The sequence below is a fragment of the Zonotrichia leucophrys genome, chromosome Z, assembly GCF_028769735.1.
Source record: "Zonotrichia leucophrys gambelii isolate GWCS_2022_RI chromosome Z, RI_Zleu_2.0, whole genome shotgun sequence".
In the NCBI taxonomy this organism is placed as follows: Eukaryota; Metazoa; Chordata; class Aves; order Passeriformes; family Passerellidae; genus Zonotrichia; species Zonotrichia leucophrys.
Genome location: NC_088200.1, coordinates 13,435,737 through 13,455,970, shown reverse-complemented (window position 1 = coordinate 13,455,970; position 20,234 = coordinate 13,435,737). Strand labels below are relative to the sequence as shown.

The 20,234-nt window shown below is 41.2% G+C and overlaps 1 protein-coding gene across 1 annotated transcript in view; it reads left to right on the top strand.

Moving 5' to 3' along the window:
* PLCXD3 (phosphatidylinositol specific phospholipase C X domain containing 3) overlaps positions 1 to 20,234 on the top strand; it is a 79,561-nt gene that overhangs the window by 43,598 nt on the left and 15,729 nt on the right. Inside the window, exon 2 of the mRNA XM_064735469.1 lies at positions 3,487 to 4,195. Coding sequence (XP_064591539.1) covers positions 3,487 to 4,195 — 709 coding nt within the window. The remainder of the gene's footprint in view (positions 1 to 3,486; positions 4,196 to 20,234) is intronic.

Here is a 20,234-nt window from a genome sequence, read left to right as displayed (position 1 = left end):
AAGGTAATTGAGTTCTTCCAGGCTACCACTTACCAATTTCCTGAACAAGCCAAGACAGTTGCTCTGAAATCCAGGATCTTTGTTCTGCTTTTTGCCTTCATTGCTTTCCTGAGTATTTCAAATTCTTATTTCTCCTTGTAGTCACTCAGTCTAAGGCTGTCATCAGCCTTTATGTCCCTATCAATTTCTTCCTTAATTCATACAACATCCAGCAGTGCAACTTCACTACTAAAAGGAGTATCTGCAGAAAAAATAAGTTTCTGGTGCTCTCTGAATGTCCTTCACTCTGCTGTTCTGCTCTGCCAGCAAATGTCTCAAAATTCCCCCATGAAAACATGTAATTATGAAGCTTCTTCCAGTTGTTTAAAGGCTTCATCCACTTTCTTTTCTTGACTGGGCAGTCTATAGTATGGGCACTCCACATTAACCCCTCGTTTGCTATCCCCATCATGCTGATCCATGAGCCTTTATCCTTGACTTCTTGGATATGCTGGGTTGTTGAAATAGTGGGAAAACAGTGTGCATGGTGAGAAACTATGTCTGCACACAAGAGGAGTATCTTCTTTTGCTCCCTGAATGACTTGGGATGAGTAATTTGCCCTCTTTGCTTCTCCAGGTCTCAGACTGTGAAGTCTCTGTGGTACAGACCTGCCATAACAGAGACAGATGATGTGCGAGGGCTGCCACCTTCCAAAGATTGCAGGCATCATAGCATTTGTGTTCCTAAGTGTAACCTGTGTCCTCTCTTCATGGAGGCTGAACTTTGGTGGTAGAGAGAACCTGCAAAAACACATTCCAGTGAAAATGTAGGAGGGGAATGCCCCTGTGCACAAAAGAAAGATTTGGAAGGAAACGTGGCTGCCAAAAGCATGTTTTTACAGGATTCCCTCATTACCAGGAATATAGTGATTTTGGGCATGACAGTGGAAAAAATCATACCCTAATTTACTCTGCTAAGTGTAAGGATTTTGAATTTCTGTGAGTTACACAAGTAAGCTATCTGAGACAACAAGGCATGATTAAGGCAAAAGGAAATATAGATGAGTGCACAATGAAAATTAATATTTAATTGACCTGTTCCAAATAGTTATACATATGAAAAGATAAAATATTTGCTGTATTTGTTGTTCAGGAGGAATGTTTACATACTTTTGAACAGCTGACCTCTGCTTCATTTTGCATCAACCAAGTTAAGCCTTATTTCCTTTTTGTATTATGCTGTAGGGCTTCCTTGTTTGGGTTACAAAACATGAAAATTCACTGAGAACTGTGCAGTTTTCTCATTACCATCCACATAGAAATACCTATTTTTAGGCTCAAATATGTGCACAAAGACTTTAATGACGAAAAAATATTTTTCTGACCTGTCCAGCTTGCAGTGTTCAGGTATTTCTAGCTGTGATGTTCACACACACACAGACACACAGACACACAGACACACAGACACACAGACACACAGACACACAGAGACACACAGACACACACACATACACTTCTCTGTGTTTTGAATCACCAGTAGCTAAAAGGTACCTGTTGACATGTTGTTCACCTTGTTTTCTGCTGTGAGAATTGTGCTGCTTTTCTTGACTAAAGTAGTTTTAAGAAAATTTTTAAACCAATATGTGCCCACTGGCAGTGCTGGGATCAACTTTAGCTACTGCGTTTTCTGCAACTTCAGGTTGCCCATGTCTGCAGACCAGAAGATCAGAGACAAATGGTTTAATTAGTCTTAATACCATTTTGAGCCTACTGCTCTAATCAGTTGATCAGGTTTACACAGGTACTTAATCTGGCATAAAACTCTACAAAAATAAAATGGGCTTCAATGGACAAAGGGGGGGTTTGCAAAAACCATCCCTTCCTAATATCAGTGGCTGTGCCTTGTTTTAAACAAGACTGGATTTACTTTGATTTCTAGATTAGTGCAGGTTACACTGAGCAGAACATTTAATGCATCTCATTGATTTTCCCTGTAATACTGTTGATACACAGGTCATTGCTCTAATAATTTGTTTTACCATTAGAATTCTGTATGCAGATCTAGTCCCCAAGGATATCAATGTGTAACCAGATACTGTGTGATCTAATCAGGTACTGCAAGAAATACATTATCACTTCAACACCTAGCAGTAGAAAGCTTCATCAAAATGGAAAAGCTATTTAGAGCAAAATGCAGTTCAAAGAGGCAACCAGGAGAAGTAGGTGTGTACAAAATTTCAAGACATTTCTCAGATTAAACAAAGCCAAATCCAAGCCAGAGTCTAGGATGATTTGTCATGACTCCATTTGTTGTTAAAGAAGAAAATGTTATAGCTGCTGCTTCAGTTTATAGGGTTTATTCCAGTTCAGGTAAAGTAGCATCACTCTCAGAAATGACTGACTGGCAGAATTTCATTAATGTGATACTTACTTGCTACAGCATGCGTGCTTTGGAAAGCAATTTCGAAAAGCACCTGCAAAAGCACTGGTGACAGACAAGACCAGTGCTGTGAACTCATTTTGATGTAGGATTTGGATCTCTGAGCACCTAGTACTGCAGTCCATTTCCAGAATACAAGTCCTGCTGACTTTGAAGGAGTTTTGCAAGCAGTGTGTCTCGGGCTGAGCAGCAGACCTGCTTGCTGCTGCGAGTCTGACCAGAACCATCTATGGCTGGAATGGCAGGAGTGTGGCTCTGCCTGCAGCTGGACTGTGTTTCTGTGCAAACTGCCAGGTGCAAACACCAGGTGTTCAGCAGGGTAATGGTTGACAAAGATGATAAGCATCTCCTAGGGTCAGCTTATAACTCCATATAACTGCTTTCATGTTGATGTCTGAATGCTGAGCATTGTTAATTTGGCTTTTGTCTGAGTTTCTGAATTTTATCAGTGGAATGCAATGCAGTTCTTCTCTCTACGTCTTGTACTTATTTAGCAAAAGAAAGTAAAGAATTTTAGAAGTAAATTTAGGAAGGAAAACCATTTAGTAACCTTGTGTATGACCAGATGAGACTTGATTTAAGATAGAACATAAAATATTTATGTTCCTTGACATTTTTCCAACTCCTGTTTTATCTGGCTATAAAGGTATGTGTGGAAGGATATTGGTTTGTTTTGGTTTTTTCCTTTGGTTCTACAGACTAAACAATGCACAATTCAGTGTGCAGGGCCAAACTCTCCTCCTTGGCTCAAGGGATTTAATGTTTTGCTTTGCTACCAGAATTGCTTTGATCTTCAGAGGCCACTGGGTTCATTGAGCCTAAAGGCCTAAGTAAGAGCTGGAAAAGAGTGACTGAGCATCCAGACAAGCAGTGAAACAGACTTTCTTTGAAGCTCCTACAAAGTATTATTGGGGCAAATGCTGCCAGACAAATGTACTGTTGTTGAGGGAATGGGTGTGAGGGTTGGTTGGTGGGTGTTGGTAGAGGTCAGAAAATTATTTTCATTGAGAAAAACCCACTAAAGGCTTTTAATATATTTTTTATAATTTTTCTCTCTTGTGTTTTAGGGTCTCATGACTCTTTTAGCTTCTACATTGATGAAGCCTCTCCAGTTGGGCCTGAACAGCCAGAGACGGTCCAGAATTTTGTGTCAGTTTTTGGGACTGTGGCTAAAAAGCTGATGAGGAAGTGGCTGGCTACACAGACCATGAACTTCACCAGCCAGCTGGGGGCAGGTATACGGTATTTTGATCTCAGAATTTCCACCAAGCCCAGAGACCCAGACAATGAACTCTACTTTGCCCACGGTTTATTCAGTGCCAAAGTCAAGGAAGGTCTGGAGGAGATCAACGCGTTTCTCACTGAGCACCCAAAGGAAGTGGTCTTCTTGGACTTCAATCATTTCTACGGGATGCAGAAATGCCATCATGAAAAGCTTGTCCAGATGCTCAAGGACACATACGGAAACAAAATGTGTCCTGCTATATTTGCCCATGAAGTCAGCCTCCAGTACCTGTGGGAAAAGGAGCACCAAGTGCTAGTGTTCTACCACAGTCCGGTGGCCGTCGAGGTGGCCTTCCTGTGGCCAGGCCAGATGATGCCAGCTCCATGGGCAAACACAACAGATACGGAAAAGCTGATTCAGTTCCTGCAGGCATCAATCACTGAAAGAAGAAAGAAAGGCTCCTTTTTCATATCTCAAGTAGTGCTGACACCAAAGGCTAGTACGGTGGTGAAAGGGGTTGCAAGTGGTCTCAGAGAAACGATCACAGAGAGGTGAGTTTGTGGCTGGTAAGGTGTGCTGACTGTGCTGAATGTGTGTTGGTAGTGCTGTTCTTCCAATTCCTTTTAAAGGCACTCTAGCAGATGCATTTCTTCCATGCTACTGTGGGCCAGTCAGAACTTGGCATAATGCTAAAATATTTAAAGAGAAAAACATTGAAGGACAAACTTTTGCATCTTGAAAGAAAATCTGCCAATAAGCCTTATTGGCTTAACCTTCTCTTTTTTTCTGAATGCAGGTTTTGCTTATTTGCTTTGTTTTCCAAATGTGGTCTCTTACCATAATCACTGAATATCATGTCTAGGATTTCTGTACTGGAAAATCTTATCTGTATGATCTAGACAAATCTATCTGTATGATCTAAGTAATCTTTTTTTGTGCATCAGGCTTCAGATATTGGATTAAAAAAAAACTTGTCCTGGCTCATCAGCAAAGCCTGATGCTGCAGGATTTGCCATTACACAAAGATGCATGGTTTCTCTGTCTCTGTACCATCACACATTGTATCAAAGACAGCAGGACACCATTAGAGAGAATTTGACTCCTTAAAGTCTTTCTTCATTTACCACACAGGAAAGAGATGGCAGACCATCATATAGCTTCTGTATATGGAATAGCTTGTTGACAGGCCATTAGTTGTTCTATTACAAAAAAAAAAGCCACCTGTGCAAGACATGCATTATTTATACCATTCTGACTTTGATAAATCACAGCCAGTTTTGAGCTTAAAGGCATATATATGTGACTATGTTCTTGACAACCTGGTAGGAAAACTGAAACTTAATGCCAAGATGCAAGAGCTATTTTTTTTTTCTCCTTGAAAATAAAGAAGGGTTGCAGAGTGTAAAAAAATTACAATGATGGTCAGTGTCCTGCTAATGTTTTGCTCTCTTCAGGGATGTGCCTGTGACAGGAAGGTCTTCTGTTGGGAGCATAACCCCTTCTATGAAAAATGCAGTGTCTGCAAAGAAAACATGCCTCATATTTGGGAAAGGTTGAGCTGTTTTTACGGCAGTTTTCCAAAGCAGCTCTTGACTGGAAAAAATAGGTAAAAACCTCACCTGACATGGTAAAACACTGACTTGGAAGGTTTTATGGGCAGTGGAACGGGATTTAGAAGCACTTGTGTGACTGCACTTGCAGCTGTTGGTATATCCTTCATCTGTGTTTTAGGGGCTCCATCAGGCTGGGGAGTCTCCCTCTCTCCTGAGTCTGAAGAGCACTTCTCTGCACTAAACACTGCTTTGTTGATGGATTTTGCTGATAAACACCTTGTTGTCAGGGAACTTTCTCCTCTGGTAAACATCTTCCTGAGTGTTCTTTAGAACATGAAGTAGGACAATCAGGAAGCTAACAGGTTGTTCTTAAAGCTTGTTGTATCAATAAAATAGCCATCAAACCTCATTTTCTTCATCTTTGGCTTCTAATGTGCTTTTTAGAAGCTGTTTGTAAAGCAAAGACTTGAAATAGATGCTGAAAATGTTTGACTGAGTTTTGAATATCCAGAGCCATTGAACTCTCAGTGTGCCTTTCCCAACAGCAAATCTTGAAATTATAACTACCTTCAAAAGCCAATAAGTAATTGGGCTGAAAAACCTGGAAATGTTGTTTTGCCAGATTTTAACTGATATTTTTCACATGATCCCCAAGTGTGTAGTCACATTTCTACATGAAAAGTTGTTTCCTTTTTTGTATAATTCTTTTAGCACTTATGAGAGAAATGGATCTTCAAAATAATCTCCAAGGCTGATATTTAGTCTTCCAAGTATGGCATCTCATTTTTAATTTTTATTTTAAAACAAAAATAGACTGTAGGAAGAAATTTATGATAATATTGGTTTGATATGATAATATGTAAGTTTCAAATTTATGATAATATTGATAGAAACTGAGCCTGTATTTTGAGTTAACTGCTCTAAAAGTAAACATCAAATATATTCAGAAGTGCTCCTCATTTTATGAAGATTCTGTTAAAAATAAATAGGCAAGCAGTTAAAAGATGAAGTACTATTTACACAGTAGAATTTGCACAGTTATCTTCAGCCTACCCTGCCTTAATGTTTCAGTAGCTTAAAAATATCCACACCAAAGGTAACAAGACATACGGTCCAGCTGTGCTATGTTTGTCACCTTGAACCATCACTCAGTAAAAATATTATTTTGTTCTTTTCAAAATAAATACCCAGACCAAATCCCATCTTTGTGTCCAGGTGGGTAACATGTGTGCTTTTGTTGCCAGTAACTGCATAGACTTATACATTACACTGTTTTCTCCTTTTTAAGAAATGGTGGTGTAGAGCCTTACATTAAGAATGTAGTTATCTTGCCTTTGGAAGCAGTTTTGTAACCATACTTGGATGGGGTTCTTCCCTCTCATTGAATTTTAAAAGTTCTGAATTCAAATGAATAAGGTTGAATTTTTCAAATAATTCTGATGTGAGGGTTTGTTGTTTGGTTTGGTTTTTTTCCTAAATTAAGTATTACATTTAAGAAATGTTCCTTTTGCATTTTGAATAAAACATGTAGCAATTTATTTTGTTTTGTTTCTCCACCTGCACAGTGGCCTTTTACATATTGACTTTGTTTTGAAAATAGGGCAAAGTGTAGATCGCCTCAGAGACAATGAAACATGTCAGGTTTTGATCTCTGAAGTTGATTTTAATAGTGAAATTGTTTATGATTTGAAGAGCAGTGGCTGCCTTAGAGGGAGAGCATGGTTTCCCCCAGTCACAGCATCCATTGGACTAGGGAATCTGTGAGCAGACTCCATACAGCAATCCCATCCGGACTCCATTCTGCTGTTTTGCAGCTTTCTTTGGGAAAGAACACAGTGAAATATTCCTCTCAGCCAAATGGTTGGTTTAATGGCTTTTCAGTGTGATTGCCTGTGATGGTAGAGGTCCACGCTCACACTGTAGTAGAGAAGCCTTCCAAGGCAATATATTTCAGAAGGGGTAGAGATGTTATTCTATAGCCTGTTCCCTAGAGCTCAGGTATGCAAGCTGTGAGGCCCAAAATAACCTCAATTAAAAAAAAATCCAAAGCCCAAAACATTTTCATACTCTTAAGACTCAATTCAGTGAAGATATACCAGGAGTTTTCTACTGATAATGTTTGCTCACAAAGTTTCCTGTCATAACAGGTAGTAAGTATTCTGTGGTATGGTAATTAGAAAGAAGGAGAAATTAAAAGTTTTGAAGCTTTCTGTCCTGCACAAATACGTGAGGGCAAAGCTATTTTTGGTAAGGTCTTCCTAGGACCGCTGTTCAGTGTAACAACACTTGGTAATACAGATTTCACCTTCACTACTTGAATGAGGAGAATTGCTTGCATGTGTGCACATTATGTTTCTTGGATTTGATTAAAAACTTTGAGGACTATCAATGCGTTTCCAGGCTTAACATTCTGTCACACACGCAGTTTAGACGCCAAGAAATGCTCTTTGATTAGCAAACAATATATGCCAAATGAATTACATTTGCTGTGCTCATTGAATTAACTTCATAGTGAGGCAGCTGCCTTCAGTATATCTGAAAGGTGGTTGTGAGACACCCTTTTGATTAGTGTAGAGCTGTTCCTAATAATCTAGTTTGCTTTCTGATTTGCAGTGAAATTGCTAATTTTATCTATGACACTTGAGACAAGTGTGATACTCTCTTTGTTGTCTCTGTCGTTTATTAATGTCGCAGAAGAATAGATCTCCTTCAGAGGATGCAGAAATCCTGTGGTACTTGTAAAGCTTTCAAAAAATAGGAAGTAAACACATATCCTGCCAATTGTCACTTGATTTCCAAATTAATCTCTAAGGATAATGTTCCCTGTGGCTCACATATGACTAAATCCTTGCCTACCCTGCTAAAGCTTCCTCCTTAGCAACCAAACCAAATTTAAAAAAAAATGTCCTGCACATGAGAATAAAACCTTTTGAAATGGAGGCAAAGCATCCAATTCACAATATTAACAGAAGGGGTGGTAAGTAGGCCACAGTAACTGTCAGGAGAAAATCCATCTCTGGGTACAGTCATGAACAAAGGAGAGTCAGATTTAGCTAGGGTATGGATATTAGATGATTAGGTGGATATTGTGTGGAAAATGATTCCTGAAGTTGCCAGAAGTAGGATTTTTTGAGTCAGTTGCTGATGGTGCCACACCTCCGTCAGCTGAATTTTTGAGTTTCTGTGTGACAGGAAGAGTGGGAATTGATCATATTTTAATCTGCACTCCATATTGACTGATGTCATTCTTAAACTATTTTATATGAAAAAGAAAAACAACAGAAATGGCAACTATGTTTTTCTAATTTTCTGCATCCTTCTTGACTGTGACCTTGATGTCTGTCTCTGCTGTAGATTTGCAGGAGAGGAGCAGGCTCCAGTGAGCTGGTTCCAATTTTAGGACTCGAAGCTGATGTGTCAGCTCTTTAGCTGGGAGGTGAGGGGAGCCTCAGTCCCTCGCTAATGTGTGTGGTACAAGCACGCCTGACCACACATGTTTGCCTTGGGACGCAGCTGGCTTTTCCTTTTTTTCCTTTTTTTTTTTGGTTATTATTTCCTGACCACAGAAGGCACACAATGGCATTCTGGTATATTAGCAAGCTATTCAAAAGAACTCTGGGCAATCTCGACAAATCCTTAGTATTACTGTTCTTCCTAAAACTGTGCTTAATTACTTTTCCAGTCTTTCTACACAACAGGCAGTCACTGTGTTTTGCACACTCAACAGCACAGGGAGATTTCTTTGGAAGAATCTATCCACCACGTCTACAGGCCAGCACAATGAAACCCCCAATGGGCCGTGTATGTGTAGTGGCATTTCATCATGGACCATCTGTCTGCATGAGAATTTCAGTACAGCATTCCCACAGGAAGGGCTGTGGGGTTGTGTCTGATGGCTCTGGTCATGAACTTGGAACAGTATTAAATTGTCACAAAATACAGGAGCACAGATTTTTAATGGCTTTGCTAAAGTATTTGTCAACATACCGAGTAGTAGCCTGTGGGATTTGGTGGAGGAAGAAGATTGGCGTGGTGACCACCACGGTGACATCTGTGATCAGTGGCTTGGCTTCTGGTTGTTTGCTTGGGGTAGTTATTCTGATGTTTTCTTGAGGCAGGTACTGGTGTCTCACAGTTTTTCCCTCTGCTTGGTGTTCCTGTGAGTTTTATAATGTTGGGCATCAAAACACCTGCTTACAGTTACTGTGTGTGCTGTGTGACTACTTGTAAATATACTTTATGTTTTCCTGTCGTTGCACTGTGGGCACAGTGTGGCCCTGCACATACAGACAGCAGCAAGTACTTTTCATCACAAAAAAGGAAATGTTAATTCTCTCAGCCTCACTGCTGTAAGCTGTCTCTAACATCTACTTGTCTCAAAGATTTCACACTTCACTCTTTATGGCTGCTGTAGTGAAATTGCAAATGTCTCATTAAGTCACTTGGGTTTTCTTTGATCTTTCTGCATTACTCCGATCACTACGGAAACTCAAAAGCTAATAGATGCTAACAAGTGCTGACCCCAGGGAAAATGCATTTGCTAATGTTGGGCCTCGGTCTGTGTAGCTGCTTCCACCTCTTTGTGAAGGAAATAATTCCTTGATGAGTTGATCCTTCTGCTCTTCAGTTATAAGGGACAAAATGAGCACAGAGATTTACACAAACAAGCTTTTTCGGCTATATTCACAAGGTGGTGTTCAAGTTGGTAATAATTTTGTGTAAAGCAAAGATGTTTCACATAAACACAAGCAAAAACAAACTCAGTAGATAGGGCAACATCCATGTCTGTGTTGTGTTAGCTCTGCATGCTGCAAACCATGCTAGTCTACTTATAGGGTTTTATAAGTAGATCTATATGCACATCCTTGTCACAGTTTAAGCAGAGAACTGGACAGTTCTCCACAAACTAACATGCTCATTATATGTTTGGATCAAACTTCCAAAAGAACCCCTTCCATTTTTAACCTTCTGTTGCTGCTCCATGATCCTAGAGGGGTAGGATGTGAATAGAAATGTCAAAACAAAATCCTGTCAGCTTGTAAAACCATGTTGAACATGCTGTATCATTTTTGATTGGTTTGAGCAATTCTCAGCAGCCTCTAAAACCTTAGAGGGCTTTCAAATGCAGTCTGGAGAGAATGCATCCACACTGTCCCTGGAGAAGTCACCTGCATATGCCCAGCTTCTCCAGCGGGTATTTCCACTTGGCTGGTAGGAAAGATTTAAGACAGGAAGGGTGGTAAAGGAGTCTTAGAGACAGAAACCCCTTAAATCCATTTTCAGCTGATACACCAAGCCTGCAATTAATTTAGGTACACATTTCCCTGTGCTTACAAGCAAGTAGCCTTTGTGGGCTGAGTGAGCAGTTGGCCATGCGGGCTACAGTCAGAGATGTGTTGGATAAAGCCTGCAGAGGAAGCAGTAGGGATTCTGGCACACTGCTGCCACAATTGTACAAAGAGATCACTGCAACAGGGGGGCTGGAAATAGTGAAGGCAGGCAGGCCAAATGTCTTGTTGATGTACCACCTTCTGTATAATGCAGAATTTGCATAAGCTGTAAAAATGCCCATGCTTTTCTTCTGCTAAAGCAGGGATGATACGGTCTTTTCCCTAGGAATTCAGTAATGTCTGTGGGTTGCAATGCAATTTTTTTCTTTAAGTGCCACTGTCACTGTGAAAGATGCTGGTTTCATGAATACAAATCCTTCAAATATCCAGCCTCCTTTTATTGATCTTTTCTTTACAACTTTACTTTTAGGCACATTTTTAATAATTATATTTTTCTCCAGGAATGATTGGTTTTTTTGGAGGGGGAGGGGAGAGCTAGGTCTAGTACACAAACTTAATGTAGTCAAAGTTTATAATAAGAATTTAACTGTAATTATAATGATATAATTGCATGTATTGTCCTGGGTTGTACAGTTGCCCTAGAGAGCACAGCTTGTTATATTAAAATGTCTTTCAGTATTTATTTCAGACACTAAGAAAAAATAATAAAAGATATATCTATAAGATGCTGAATGATCATACAGTGGGATTTGACCTTTGGCAATATTTTAATACTGTAGCTGTTGATCTGAGGGTTTTTGTAGCTAAGCAACTGTCATCCAGAATGTATTGTATCATAAAAGAGTATTAAGATATGAAGGAGACGAAGTAGTTAGAGTGAAATAGGAGCCATGGTGAGATGCAGGCACTTTCCTATTGAACATTATTTTTTTCAGAGGTATAGCACAAAGGATGAACCTTACCATGATTTCTTCCATGGTGGGGTATTGAAACCTGCACCCTGCACTCTCAGTTCTGTGAGCAGACGCTGTTGTGTAGTAAATCAAGTATGAAACTTGATCTTGAGTAATGGACACATTAATTTTGCTGATGAACAGCAAAGAGGGACTGCCACGGATCTTTATTCTCTTCTTACTTGGATTTAGAATCAAAGACTCAAAAAGCTTGGAGGAGATCTCAAAGATTGAGTCCAGCCTTTGACCAAATACCATCATGACAAGTAAACTGTACCATAAAGTGCCATGCCCAGTAGTTTCCTGGACACTTCCAGGGATGGTGATTCCAGCACCCCTTTGGGCAGGCGGTTCCAATCCCTAATCACCCTATAAATGAAGATGTTCTTCCTGAACCTCCTGATGTCCAACCTGAACCTCCTCTGGTGCACCTTGGGGCCATTTCCTCGTGTCCTGTCACTGGTTGCCTGGTAGAGCAGGTCAAACCCACCATGTTGCAACCTGTACAGCTTTGTAGAGAGCAAAACTTTGCCTGCTGAGCCTCTTTTTCTGCAGGCAAAACAACCACACTCACTCAGCCACTCCTCACTTGACTTACTCTCTAGACCCTTTCTCAGCTCTGACTCAGTCCAGCATCTCCATGCCTTTTTCCAGGTGAGAGGCCCAAAGCTGGGCACAGGATTCAAGATGTAGCCTCACCAGTGCCCAGCACACAGGGACAATCTCTGCCTGGTCCTGCTGGCCACAGCATTGCTGATCCAGGCCAGGATGCCACTGGCCTTCTTGGCCACCTGGGCACAGCCTGGCTCATGTTCAGCTGCTGTCACCAGCACCCCCAGGTCCTTTCCAGCCACTCTGCCCCAGCCTGGCACTGCCTGGGGCTGCTGCGACCCAAGGGCAGCACTCAGGACTCAGCACTTTGCCTTGTTGGACCTCACACCACTGGCCTCAGCCCATCGATCCAGCCTGCCCAAATCCCTCTGCAGAGTCTTCCTGCCCTCCAGCAGATCAACACCCCAACCCAACCTGTTTACACACTCTGATGTCTGAAACTGACTTCTTTGCTTTTCCAGTGAGACCTGTTCAAATTACAGCTCTGAGGCAAGGCTGTAATCCCAAATGATTCCTGCAGTTGTGGTATTGCTTAAATAATGGGAAAGTGGTCATTTTGTCCAGAGTGTTCACTGCTGTTTCTCAGGGTTTGAGTGGATATTGAAAAGCAACTTGCCTCCTTATGAGCAGGCTTTTTTCTCAGAGCTAAGGTCATTACAATTTGTCTTGGATTTGCATGTCTTCCCAGAGAAAACCAACTACAGGGCCATTTCTCTGTTTCCTGCCTTTGGCTGAGGAAAATGCTGAAACAGTGAGGACTTGGCTCCTCATGACTTTCCGTACTCTCTCAGCTGACCTCCAGCTATGTGGGTCTTGTGCCAACCACCCCGTGTCAGGAGGAGGCTCTGCCTCTGCTAAAGGAGCACTGTTGTCACATCCTTTCCTTAGCCCCTTTCTTCACCTCTCTCCTCTCACATGCTCTTTTTAATTAGATTTGCTTTTTTCCTCTAAACTATTGCAAGCAGTCACCCCAGCAAGCTTAATTTCTACTTCAGCTGCATGTGAGATGCTGGTTAGGGTTTGGGTAATTAGGGTGAAAATATAAGCCTGAAGCCAGAATGCTGACAGCTTTTAAAGATGGTAAAGATGTAGGAAAGGATGTTTCATACCCAGGGGTGCTGTTCCAGGCTGTTGTATGGTGCCAGGCAGGTGGTCCTGAAGCTCGTTGCTGGAATGTCCTCAAGGTGCTTGTGTGTTGTCCAGGACTGGCGCTGTGTCCATGAGGAGTAGGAGCACATGGCATGGGGAGTGTCTGTGCCCAGTTTGTTAAGCATCCTTCTGCTAGAGGTAAGGATAGGACTCAGCTCAGAGATGTCAGCAAGGTCCCTGCAGTGGCGCTGCAAACAAGAGCAGTGCCTTGCCTCTTGCCCTGTTTTCACACCAGGCACACCGAGTTCTTCTGAGCCTGTTGCTAATTGCAGCTCAGAACATTTGGCTGATAATGATCTTTCTTGCCTGGTGGCATTTGCTGCTGGCTTCCTCTCTCCATCAGACAGCATTTCACTGCTGTTAGTGTCTGGCTGTGCTGGAACAGGAGAGACGTAAATCCAGATGAATTGTTTTCTCTTGGTGGAAAGCACCCTCATTTGAGCTCAGCAGTCTGAGGAACATTTGTGAGAGTATTAATCCATATGATGAACACCTGGTTTTGTTTTTGTTTGTTTTGTTTTTTTTCTTCTAAGCTATTTCTCATAAGAAATACAAGTAGACTGTTTGAAAAATACTTTTCCGCTCTGGAAGGACATTGTTTTTCCTTTAGTAACTGCAAGAATAAGTATCCAAAGGAGAGCTACAAAGATGTTGAAGAGTCTAGAGGAGATACTGTATGAAGAGAGGCTGAGTTCACTTGGCTTGTTCAGCCTGGAGGAGTCTCAGAGGAGACCTCATAGCAGACTGGAGCTTTGTCACAAGGGGAAATGGAGAGGCAGGCACCAGTCTCTTCTCTCTGTTCACCAGTGACAGGACCATGGGAATGGCATGAGGCTGTGTCAGGGAAGGTTTAGGTTAGATATCAGGACAAGGTTCTTTACCTGGAGGGTGGTCAGACACTGGAACAGCTCCTCAGGGCATTGGTCACAGCACCAAATGGGACAGAGTCCAGGGAAAGTTTGGGCAATGCTCTCAGGCACATGGTGTGACTCTTGGGGTTGTCTTGTGCAGGCCAGGAGTTGGATTTCGATGATTCTTGTGGGTTCCTTCCAAGTCAAGATATTCTATGATTCTATGAAATAAGGCATTGGATGGACTGACATCCAGGGTCTGTTACTGTAATTTCTTCTCAGTAACTTTCTGTGTTCCTCTGCTGCTGACAGCCAGCACTGACCATACCTGCTCCCAGCTCTTGTGAGAAGAGAGGGTGTATCTCTGGAGATACATTCACATCTGCTTATTGAAGTGGTGTGTGTTTTTCTCCAGGCCATGCTTTGTGAACTCGTGTTGTCTCATAAGTAATGTCTCTGTTGACACTTGTTACCCCAGTGCACTGGGTGACAGTGACAGAGGTTGTGCAGATCTACCCCAGTCTGTGCTGAGGCAGAGCTGTGCAAGGTCTGTCTGCTGGTCTTTGATGCAAGGCAAGTGCTTAGGCAACACTGACCACTGTTAGCCTCTGGTGTGAGAGGTTTACTGGAGGAAGAGGAGTGCAGCATCTCTGTGATGGATGTGCAGCCTGGTCTGCAGCCCGTGAGATGAGCGTGAGCCCCTGCAGGACTCTCAGCACCACGCGTGGCTGAGGTGGCTGCTTTTCCTTGAGCTGATGAAGCAGCATGGCTCAATGCTATGATGATGGAGAAGGGAATGGCTTCTCTTGGCAGCCTTTCTTCCCAGGTATCTCGAGCGAATTGGCATTAAAGCAGGGAGGAAAATCACTATAAGAGGGAGATCAGATCTGTGTTCTTTTCAGGAACTTGGTAGTATGTAAGTGTATGGGACCTGATGAGATGCAACATAAAGTCCTGAGGGAATTGGCTGTTGGAGCTGCCAAGCTGCTGTCCATGTTGTTTGAAAATTCATGGCTGTCCGGGGAAGTCCCAGGTAATTGGAAAAAGGGAAATATTGTGCCCATTGTTATGAAGGGTAGAAGGGAGGACCCTGGGAACTCTGTCCTGTCAGCCTCCCATCTGTGCCAGGGAATATGATGAAAGAGTTCCTCATGGAAGTTACACTAAGTCACTGGGAGGACAGGGAGGTGATTCAAGACAGCCATCACAGCTTCACTGAGGGCAGGAATTGCCTGGCCAGCCTGCTAGGCTTCTGTGATGGAATGACCAAAACAGTGGGCAGGGGATGTCATCTGTGTGAGCTTGTGTAAAATCTTTTACGTGGTTCCCCACAACATCTTTCTCTCTAAATCAGAGATGGATTTGATGAGTAGACTTTGGTGAATGAGGAATGGCTTGGATAGATATCCAGAGTATAGTTGCTAACAGCTCAGAGTCCTCCTGATGGACATCAGTGACAAGCTGTGTCCCTCAGATGACTTTTAAGCATCCATTTTAACCCAAACAGTTCAGTTATTCCATGACCTCTTTGCTGAAGTGTTTCTCAACCAAGTACCTCTCTTTTCTTCTCTCCATGGGGATTTTACTTTATTGCTGATGCATCCTCTGTAGTCCCTTGGTAAATTTTTACAAGATACATAATGTATTTTTTAGTCTACCTTTCCCTGTGGTTGGTAACCATGGTTCATTGCTGTGGAGTTCTTGTTAAATAAAATATGAGATCAATTCAAAAGTTATCAGTATTACTGGAAACATGAGAGTTCTCACAAAGTCTGCCTATTTTTAGTGCTGATCAGAACCAGTAAGAGTGCTCCAAATCAACAAATAATTTTTGTCTTTAATGCTAATTTGAGATCGAATCAGTGGTATGTTGTTTAATATTTTATTTCCTTTGTAAAGAATTTGGTCTCCAGTTGTTAGTTTTTTAGATGTGACATCAAGTGCATGTTTCTGTGACTTTTTTCAACCCAAAGATTACAAAGCCATTTTTTCTTTTTCCCATCAATGCCACTTTTTATTGACAACTACAGGTATTTAAAAGTCTACTCTTTTTTCTTTTTTTTTCCCCAAGAATGTTCCTTTCAGTGTTTTTCCCCAGGGAAAAGTCTATTTTAGAAAAATACGTCAAAATATTTCAATTTTCACTCCTATTAGTTCTGTCTTGTCTTTAGATTTATGTTACACTCTTAATTGCAATATTTAATGCTGTTTCTATATTTACAGCTTTTCATTTTTTAATTCAGAAATAGTTCTTGGACGTTGTTTTGTGGAAAGGCCAAAATTTTTGTTTTGCTTTCTAATATGAAGCAAAATCACATTTTGAAATGCTGGAGTTTCACGGAACAGCAGTTCTTGGTTTCAGAATCTTGGTTTCACATCTATTTAGTACCACAGTGGATGTCTAGCCCTGAAGCATCCAGCTTTTGCCTGCCCCTTGGTATCACAGTTGATCAAGTGGTAGTCTTTATGTCCCATTCCCCATATCCATTTTAACTTTGCTCATGACTAATAGAACTTACAGTTTTTTCTGCTGTCTGGAAGGTGAATACCACCAGCCCAGCAAAGCAGCAGTACTATTCACAATATTAATTAACATGGTGTGCACAATCATAAACAGTGTGGAATGATATAATTCTTCAGGGAGACTCTATTGTTTAAGTAATACTGTGGCACATTTCAGGATGCTTTACTGTTTTGCGGGAGAAATAAATCAGAATCTGTCCTTAATTTTTCTCTGAGAAAGTTCAACTGCTTTATTTTGGATAGAAGTTAAATTATCCAACTGCTTTGTTTTGGATAGACGTTAAATGACCCAACTGCCTTCTCTAAAATTGAAGATTATTTGAACTCAAGGCAGACAGCATATTGGCAGATGTAGTCTAGAGGTAGTGATTCAGGGCTATGCAATGTGGAAGAGTCTGACTTAGCTTTTTGACTGACTGCAGTCTGTCATGTTGTGATGCTATTGATGGTAACATCTGACTTTTCAAGACTGGTTGCTGTAAGTTTGAGTTAAAAGAAAGGATGAGTATTATTGTTTTGTTACAAAATATGCCAGTAATGAATGCTAGAAAGGGTTGCTCAGAGGTCAGCAGAACTATCTAACAGAATGAAAGAAGCAGATGTTATTTCCTCCATTGCCTCCCCAAAGCCTTCTCTCCTCTAGGCAGAATAGCCCCACCTCTCTCATACTGATCATACTAATTGTCTTTGTGGCCTCCTCTGGATCCACTCCAACAGGTACATGTCTTTCCTGTGCTGAGGACCTGAGAGCTGGACACAGTGCTCCTGGTGAGGTCTCATGAGGGCAGAGGGCCATAATTACCTCCATTGACCTGTTTGTCACCCCTGGGATGGCCTGGTGCAGCTGGTAAATAATGCATAATGCAATTGGTAAAGTGTAAAGTAGTGTATTATCAACTGAAATGGAGTTTGAAAATCAGAAATTAAGTTGGACATGTTAGAAGTACCAGACTGTAGAAATGGTAGCTTTCCTCAAAGACCCTGGTTGTCTTTAATTTTGCCAGTAAGGGCCTTGAATTCTGCAGTAAATAAGGGAGTTTGTTGCTAACACAAAGTAAGAGTCTGTCATTGTAACTGAGGAAAGCTGAGGGGTAACATATAGCAAGACCTGGATGCCTGCAGGAGAGGTGAGATGAAATCCAGTGGTATAAAATGTAATGTCATGATGATGGGAGCATGCTCTGTTAAGGCAGGATCTCATCAGCTGGGATTGCCAGGCAAGGTAGCTGCTGTAGTGTCACCCATGGTTGGCTAAATCTTAGCCCTTGGTGGAAACGGTGTAGAAAAAAGGGTGGTATCCTCATGTTACGCACCTAGACATTTACAGCATGCACAGAAAGATGCTGAGGTATGATAGGATATCTTTTTGCATGTTCAATGCAATTTTGGTCATCCTTGTTCTGAGTAGATAATACTGGCACAGCTGCAGAGAGGGACTACCAACCAGGATAAGCAGGGAGTGAATTGCTGAAGGCATTGAGAAAGCTTGTCTTGTTTATCCTGGCACAGTGAATCCTGAGAGATTCTGTGATTACCTACTCGCTGTAAATATCACGGGAATAAATACCAGTGAGGGAAAACAGTTTAGGCTAAGGGCCAGCATTCTTAGAAGGGCAACACTGACTAAATAACTTTAAGCTGGAAGTGAGAGAAGGGCTCCCTACAGTGAAGTTTTCCAGCTGGAAAAGTGGGAGTGAGAACAAAGTGACTGCTTTTAAGATGAGCTTCATCAACTTTTGAAAAAGGAACGGAGATCACTAGTTAGCAAGTTCCTCCCGGACACCATTCTACGAGAGAATGTTGTGGCTGCTCACCTGCCTTACCGTGGCACTTACTGGAGATGGGAGAACAGGGGACAGGGGATGGGGACTCCCACGTGGGGGGTGGTGAAAGAGGTACTCTTGCAGTATTCTTTCATGACCCCACTGATTATTGAGAAGTCAGAGAAGTCTGTGCTGGGGGCACAGTTCCCACCACAGCAGAAAGACAACCTGGTGAGCCTGTCTCCACCAGCTGTATCCAGGACAAACATTTCTCACTGTAAAAGAGCAGTGACTATTTTGTAATATCTCCTGGGTACTATATTTTAGATAATTATAATTGGCATAGTAAAGGGTTTATCATATGAATGCTTTGGGCTTGTTAATTCTAGGTTGTGAGGAAAGTAGAAGGAATGAGGAATAGCTCTGGGAAGGCTGCTCCTGGTAAATGATTCACAGCAATGCCCAGGATGCTGTTTAGGAGGATAGTGCCTCTGGGATCCAGCTGATTAACAAAGATGGTTTAGCTGTGGGAGTCCAGAGCTAGAAGCCAGAAGATGTATAAATTATAATAAGCAGCTTGATCCTTCTCTGTGGTGAGGTGAAGCAGGTTTTGTGGAAGAGTTAATAGGTGTGTGCCTGTGGTCCAGGCACCAGGCTGGCAGAAGAAGCGATGCCTCAGGTGTGGAGAGGTACAGCAGAGAGGAGTTTGTGGGCTAAATTAAATGTACTGGGAAAACGGAACTGTGAATGTTGTTGATTCTGTTTGTGAAATGGGAACAAACTTGAAGACTAGTTGTATATGAGAAAAATATGTAAGATAACATTTACATGTGATGGTTTCAACCTTAGTGTTTTAGAAATATTGAAGTGTTTTGACAATTTTAAGAGACCAAAGAGTGAGAAAAGAATGTTTAATTGGCTGTGCTGAACATGAGCTACACATTTAATATATTTTTAATTAACTGAAAAACTGTGCGTTCCTATGTCATTTTGTTTCCACCATCTAATTTTCTGACTTGTTTTAATCACAACATCATTCAAATCAGAGCTGTAATTATGCCCAATTTCTGTTACTTGGATGTGCTGCCTGAAACCCTTACTATATTCTTTGCTTCTTGCTGTCCAAATAGCTCTAGGGATGAAAAACTTCTATTTCCCTTCTTTGGAGGTAATTCTTTCTCTTATAATTTTCCCTTTCAACTTTATTAAGTGGATTACTTCATCATAATCTGTTTGCTGAATGTTTCATGAACAAAACACATTTTCACCTTCATTCTAAACAGTAAGAAAGTATTAAACTCCAGGGAACCATAAGATGCATCTCTTTATGTAACTTTCTATTATTTGAATATGATTATTTTCCTTGCATTTTTCAACTTTGCCTTCCAAATAAATTATTCTCCATATGTCTTTCTGAATAACATATTGTGGAATATACTGAATAAGATACTACGGCAAACAGTCACCTGCACATTTTTCCTTTTTGGTTGTCTCTATATTCAATAGCAAAGAATTAAAATATTGGTGAGATTCACCTTCATTTAAGGTATCTGCAGGAAGAAACAGTTTTTCAGGCTACACCATTAGTCTGAAAAAAATGCTTGTTTTATCTATTTACTTAAGTAGTTTAGATTTGTTGCAGCAATGATGTCAGTGGAAACTGAAATGATGTATGAAATTCTGTTACAAGTTGTACAGCAGAGAAATAGTGCTGGCAGCCAGAAGTTTCTTACTAAACCTTGCCCTCCATCTAACTGCTCTGCTTTCTCTGCTAGTGTTACATACCCTTTTTACTAACTTTTCCTGTTACTCAAAAGTGGGATTTTCATAATCACTCTGCTAATTCTTCTGTGTTTTAAGGTTCTGGGCAGGGCTAAATGCTTGTAAAAATCACT